Source organism: Nematolebias whitei, chromosome 9 (assembly GCF_014905685.2).
Source record: "Nematolebias whitei isolate Nwh7 chromosome 9, NemWhi1, whole genome shotgun sequence".
Classification (NCBI taxonomy): Eukaryota; Metazoa; Chordata; class Actinopteri; order Cyprinodontiformes; family Rivulidae; genus Nematolebias; species Nematolebias whitei.
Window position 1 is genome coordinate 1,171,913 of NC_056506.1, and position 7,380 is coordinate 1,179,292.

The 7,380-nt window shown below is 40.4% G+C and overlaps 1 protein-coding gene across 1 annotated transcript in view; it reads left to right on the top strand.

Moving 5' to 3' along the window:
* The window catches only part of LOC119414847 (acyl-CoA-binding domain-containing protein 5-B), a 162,663-nt gene that overhangs the window by 68,921 nt on the left and 86,362 nt on the right, over positions 1-7,380 (top strand). Inside the window, exon 5 of the mRNA XM_037681968.1 lies at positions 6,416-6,637. Coding sequence (XP_037537896.1) covers positions 6,416-6,637 — 222 coding nt within the window. The remainder of the gene's footprint in view (positions 1-6,415; positions 6,638-7,380) is intronic.

The following is a 7,380-nucleotide window of genomic DNA, read 5'->3' on the forward strand; positions in this document are numbered from 1 at the left end:
TTCTCGCGGTGAATTATCGCGAGACCTCCTCCCCGGCCGGTGCCACGGGGTTGACAGATGTAAACAAACCCCGGTGGAGTAGAATCATTGAGCTGAGAGAAATCATTCGGTTGTTGCCAAGTCTCAGTCAGGCATAAAAAATCAAACTTACGGTCAGTGAGGAGATCCTGAATGAGATGTCCCTTGCCCGTAAGTGAGCGGACGTTAAGCAGACCGAAGTTTACGGAGGAGTTATCAGACATTGCAGGAGCGTTAGCTGACCGGGCCGGGTAAGCTAGCACGCTGCGGTCAACAACCCGGTTGGAGGCACGCCGGTGACGACGAGAAGTAGACCAGATGGATTTTATGGATTTCGACGTGTCCTCTTGGATGTTCCGGCGAAGTCCGCGGTGGATGTATTTCTGGCGTGGTAGAAGAGTTGCATCCGAGATGAATAGCGAAGCAGGGGGAAGTGCAGATGGATGAAACCGCAGCCGGAGGAGCTCAGCAGCAGAGTACTGGATCAGACCCGTAACAGGTTGTTGAAGGAGTGCCAGGAGAGTCCAGAGAAGCACAGCCCAGGTGTATATCCTGCTAATTGGCATTGTAGGAGAAGAGTCGGCAGCTTGGACAGATGAACAGCGACAGGTAAGACTCAGGTGGTCGATGAGAGCAGGAAAGTGGAAGCTAGACCATGTACACACACAGTTTTGCCAATAATCGTTGATTTGCGGCGAGCAGCGGCAGCAAGTCGCGCCAGCGTTCACTCACTTCCGTTCATCTGAAGCCTGTCATCCTTATAGAGATCTGCCAGTTTTTGTACACCTTTATTTGCCCAGATTTTGAAACCTCCGTCAGCTCTTCCTGCCTTAAAATATCCATTCCCCCAAATAGGTGAAAAAGGAGAAATGGAAGGAGTATCTCCAATACATTGATGGGTCCTATACCAAACGTCAATTGTGTTTTTTAAAAAGGGTTTTTTTGTCATTTTTATCAATTGTTTTGGCCTTGCGGAATACAAATACAAATCTAATCTAAGGTTTGTTACTAATTGTTCAATTTTTGTCCACGCTGGGGGTGTTTCGGTTGAAAAGTAGAACATGGCTGAGCGCAGCTGCGCGGCCCAATAATACAATTTAAAATTAGGGAGTTGTAGCCCCCCTCTCTCATATGGCAGGTACAGTAGGCAAAGTCTTGTTCTAGGTTTTTTATTGTTCCAAATAAATCTATTAAAAATAGTTTAATCCATCAAAACATTGTTTTGGAAGAGGCAAAGGAATTGACTGAAACAGATACAAAAATGTTGGTAATATATTCATTTTGATTATGTTTATTCGGCCAATCATTGATATGGGCATTATCATCCATTTATTTAGTGACTCATTTACTTCACTGACCAGAGGATCATAGTTTGTTGGTACGATTGTTTTAATGTCTGGGGTAATTTTAACACCAAGGTACACTAATCCCTCTCTTGCATTGATAAATGGGGTTTGTATAACTGGGTTTAGTCTTTCATCCCTGTTCAAAAATAGAATAGAGGACTTTGAATCATTTATTTTGTAGCCAGAGAGCTGCCCAAACAACTCTATTTGTTGCATTAAATTTGGGATGCTAACGGGCAGCCTTGTCAAAAAAAACTATCAGATCATCAGCGTACAATGCCAATCTATGCTCTTGGTCTCCCAACTGAATGCCAAATAAATCAGTTCGCATTCTTATCATCATTGCCAAGGGTTCTATAGCTAAAGCAAATAGCATTGGAGATAACGGGCAACCCTGGCGAGTGGAACGTTCTAAAGTGAAAGGTTTGGAAGCTAAGTTGTTTGTCCAAACACTGGCTTTGGGAATTGTATACAACAGCTTAACCCATTTGAGGAAATTGCATCCAAATCCATATCTCGGGAGAACATTAAATAGATCTGACCATTCAATTCTGTCAAAGGCCTGACGAGTGTCAAGTGATAATACAGCTGTATCTTTAGCGTCAAATTTCTCATGAATTATGTTTAGGACTCTCCTTATATTGTGAAACCCTTGACGTTTTGGTACAAAGCCGTTTTGATCGTTATGAACTAAATGTGAGATAAAGGGGTCTAATCTTTTTGCTAAAACTTTACAGAGTATTTTAGTGTCCACCCCCATCAGACTTATTGGTCTAAACGAAGAGCACTCCTCGGGGGGTTTACCAGGTTTCAATATCAATGTGATCATTGCTTGTCTCAGAGTGGGTGGGAGAACTTCATTTCTAAATGCTTCTTCATACATGTTAAAGAGTGGGACTATAAGTTTTTCTTTGAAAGTTTTGTAGAATTCAATGGGGAAGCCGTCCGGTCCAGGAGCTTTACCACTATTGATACTCTGTATGGCCTGTGAAATTTCTTCAATCTTTCAGTTTATGTCCAACTCCTTTTCTGTCTCTTCTGTGAGTGTCTGAAACTGAAGTTGATCTAAGAATATATTTGTTCTTCCGAGGCGTGGCTACACTCTGATTTATATAGTTTAACATAGAATTGCCTAAAACTATTGTTAATTTCAGATGGATCTACTGTTACCCTGCCAGAGGAGGTCTTTATCTTGTTAACTGCTCTTTCACTTTGTATTTTCTTAATTCTCCATGCCAAGAGTTTCCCAGCTCTCTCTCCTTGGTCATAATAAGATTGCTTTAACCACATTAAACTTTTTGCTGCTGCCTATTTATTATATATTTATAATTTATTATATTCAGTTCTCAAACGTAACAATTCACTCTGCTTTATTTGATCATCATTATTATTTAAGTCTAATTCCAAAAATGTAATTTGTTTATCCAAGATTTCCATTTGTTTCTTTTGTTGCTTGTTCTTTGTACTTCAAGCCTTGCTGCTAAAATACCAAAAGTAGACAATAATGTGAACCATTCAGTTATAAGTTGTGACAACAGTATTTTTCTTAATGGAACTGACAAAGAAGAAATAATGAATGTTGTAAAAAATCTTACAGATAAGAGATCAAACTGGACAAATTTACAAGGACAAAGAAATGATCATCCAACATTAGAGGTGCTTAAATCAGGTTGGGAAAAGGAACAAATCAAAAGCTTTGGGTGGATGATAAAAGCCAAAGTTAATGAAATCCATTTAGATCAACTAGATATATGTCAGAAAGTTCCATTACCAACAACACCACCTTGGGTACTCCCTGATGCTATAGTAGATTTTTCATTATTAGAAAAGAAAAACAAGAATAAATCTTTTATTATGGATAAATATACAGTACAGGCATACATTAACCAGTATTATAATTATGTACATATATACACAGACGCATCAAAAATACAACTAATAAAATTGGGATAGCATTCATTGTACCACAATTTCATATTAAAGTAGGAAAAAGGGTTAGTGATGGAGTATCAGTTTATACAGGAGAAATGCTGCTTTACTTTTAGCAGTTCAGTGGGTAGAAGAGGTAAGACCATTAAAATCAATCATCTGCTCAGATTCTAGTTCATCATTGTCCAGTTTGCAACACAACCAGTCAGATAGTAGACCAGATATATTAATTGAAATACAACAAACACTATAGGATCAACATGATGGGGATTACAGTAAATTTTATATGGGTTCCAGCACATCACGGGGTTTTGGGGTAATGAAAAGGCAGACAGGATGGCTAAGGAGAGCACTGGTCGGGATGTGGTTGATATTAACGTTGGGTTTAGTATAACAGAAATAAAGGGTATAATAAAACAAAAAATGAAAGAAAAGTGGCAAAAATTATGGGAGGAAGAAAGGAAAGGCCGGTGGTTTTATAAAATCCAAAGGAAAATTGGAGAAAGGAGAAGAAGCGAAAGAAACAGGAGAGAAGAAACGATTATTTCACGACTGGCACACTGGACTGAACAGCACATTATGTTTAATATGGAAACATCAAACAGGGACATGTGAGTGTGGAGAAGAGGAAACCATAGAACATATTATTTTGCATTGCAGGAGATACCAGGTTCAAAGAAACAAGTTGATTAGACATCTTAGTAAAATGAAAATGAAATGAGACATTATTGATTTATTGCAGAAAGATTCAGGAAACAGAGGCTATCAAGCTATATTTTATTTTTTAAAACGGTGTAGGTTGTATGATAAGATCTAAAAGGAAAGAGAGGGTTTTTGTTTTGTCATGCGGTCCACACTCCTTACCAGTTGGTGGTGGTAATGCCTCCTGCAGTTGTTTGCCAACCGCCAATAAAAGAAGAAGAAGCTGTTTGTGTTCTGCTGTTCTTGGCTTCTGCTCATCTGAGGTCCATTGCTGCTCCTGTGGCGTTACTGGCTGCAGCTGCAGCCCTTTGCAGTGCACGGCTTCTGCCTTCTTCTGACCTGCTGCTGGTCTGCTCGTTCCCCTGGCAGACTGTGCTCTCGGTCCTCGGCACGTGATTGAGCTGTGCACTGCTGTGCTCAGGGACGCTCTGCTGTCTCGTCTTGCCCTGGGTTGACACAACTTTCAGAGTTTGGGCTGTTTCTCCACTGCAGTTGTTGCTGTTCTGTTTGCAGCCAGTCGATTGGACAGTGCACGTGTCCTCTGCCCTGCTGGGATGGGGTGTGAGACTGAACACCAACAGTTTGTTCCACCATCTGCATCATGTTTGAATTATTGTTGTATGTGGAGTAACAGAAATATCAGCCTTTACCTCATGCTCCCTTTGTCCTCAAGGATCGAGTAGCAGGCCTGCAGCCTGTGTTTTTAATCATCTGAATACATCTTTTTAGAGAAGTCAGTGTGTGTCAAGGTGTTCTTCTGAACCTGTGGTGTTTTCAAACGTTGGGTAAGGACTTCCCCCAACTGCTGCTGTTCACTTTTATTCCCAACTGTTTCAGTTCACCCTCCTGGTGGTCACATTTACTCCCAGCTTTCTACACAACCTGCACATCAAAACATCTGGCCCATCGCCTCCAACTACAGAAAGCTTCGATCAGACGCAACGTGTGGTGTAGGTTGTGCACGTTTGCTTCATGTTTTCTAACAGCGGTTCCCAGCCTTTTTACCAAACCACTTTTAATAAGATAACTTTGCTGTAGATGAGTGGCAGAAAAGAAGTTTGTTCTTCGTACATTTGATCTAATGTGAAAAACTAAATAACATGAAAAAATAACAACACCCTTCAGAGCGAAGTAAATCAAACCAGAGAGTGTTTCCTGTGAAAAGTCAGTCTGAATGATTGTAGCTGAGAGCGGCTGAAAGCTTTCATCACTAAACACTTAATGAGAGTTGAATTTGAACAGCTGAAGTTTGCTGAAAGCAGCAGAAAAACAGCTGAAATGTGTAGAAAAAGGTCCCTAAAGCAAAATAAGCTGAAATACGTTAAAGAGAGGTTGATTAGATTACAAAGAATATCTGAAATTAGCAAAAACTGGATCTGAAATTAGCAGAACAAGATGAAATTAAAAAATAAGTATATGAAAAAGCTTAAAAAAAAGGCTAAAATAGGCAGAAAGGAACAAAAGTTTAAATTATTAGAACGAAGCACAAGACAGAATTTAACAACAAAAAAAACTGGACAAAATGATAGAATTAGCAGAAAAATGCTTACAAGTTAGCTGAAAACCAAAACAAGCTGGATTTAGCAGAAAGAAAGGACCATAAAAGTTTAAACTAGTGGAAAAAGAACAAAATGCTTAAATTAGCAGAAAAAAGCTAAAGTTAGCACAAAGCTAATAAAAGAAAAGCTGAAATGAGCTGTAACCGGTTGTAAACAGCTCAAAGAGTTTGAAGGAGGTGAAGAGAGCTCTGTTCATTTTCTATTATGAGAACATGGCCGACAGCTAAACATTTCAAACAGTACAAGCACCAAGAGTCAGAGCAGGAATGTCCTGGATGAGCCGAACGTTGTGAAACAGAACAACGTGCAGAACGAGTTACGAGCTGAAAAACAGATGTTAGAGAAATGATGAGAATGATTCAGAAACAGGGTGGAGCAGCTGGTAGAGCTGCTGCCTCTCAGCAAGGAGGTCCCTGGTTCAAATCCTGGTCTCGGGGTCTTTCTGGGTGGAGTTTGCATGTTCTCTCCATGCATCCGTGGGTTTTCTCCGGGTGCTCCGGTTTCCTCCCACAGACCAAAAACATGCGTGTTAGACTGATTGGTAACTCTAAATTGTCCCGAGGTGAGAGAGTGAATGGTTGTTTGTCTCATTTGTCTCTATGTGTCCCTGTGATGGACTGGAGACCTGTCCAGGGTGTCCCCTGCCCCTCGCACAGTGATTGCTGGACATGGGCACCGGTGACCCCCGTGACCCAAAATGGAAGAAGCGGGTAAAAGATGATGGATGGATGGATGGATGGATGGATTTAGAAACATTCAAATATTTGGATTTTTATAAAAAAATATTTTATATTACCTGGTAGCAAATGCTTGGGCCCCTGTGCTCCAGACTCTACTGAGTGTGTTTCCATCACTGTTCAGGCTACGGGGATCTGTGGGATGACATACAAAACCTTCAGGAGACACGCACAGAGCGCAGCCTGCGAGGACTAAACCTGAGGAGCGAGGAGGCGGAGGCGAGCAAAGAAAGCAGCCAAACTGAGACAAAAGAGGAAAGTTGTGTGTGGAGAGGACTTGAGGAAGACGAGGAGAATTGGGATGGCAGCATCAATTCGGTGTCTGAAGACGAGGATGAAGAACAAGGTAGAAAGTGCTTGTAGTGATCTTGTGTCTTGTATGACCGTCACAAACACACCACCACAACTGTCACCCTGCTCTTTCAGCTTTAACGCACTGAATTCAGAGACGTTTTGCACAATGCTCATGTTCTGGGTTGTGCACCCGTGTTGTTTGAACACTGTTTTTCTTTATTTGTCAGTTATATAATAGAGAAACTGCATTTCCTGTGAACACATAGTGTGAATGTTTACTGATGAATGATTTCTGATTAAAGCTGCTGAGAGTTTCATCGCTACATTATTAATGTTAACTGTTGAAAATAGCAGAAATTTGCAGAATAAACTGAAATAGGTAAAGAGAGCTGAATAGAATAGATTACAAGAAATAGATTAGCATGAATAGATTACAAAAACTCTGAAACAAGCAAAAAAGAAGTTGAAGCTGGCAGAAAAAAATCAGAATTGAGCAAAAAAAGACAAGTAGCTGAAAAAAGCTAATAATTAACTGAAATGAGCAGAACAAAGCTTAAAGAAGCATAAAAGTTGTAATTATTAGAAAGAAGCACAAAACGTGGATGTTGTGGAAAAAAGTGCTTCCCCAAACAACCAGGTGTAGATCTAAAAAAACTTAAATCTGGTCCTCTGGACATTCAAAAACCAAAACAAAACAAAAAACTGTAGAAACATTTCGTCTTTCATCCAAAAGACTTCCTCAGTCTTTAGGGGTGGAGCCTCCAGGTTCAACTGTCCCCCTCTTACAATGCTGTG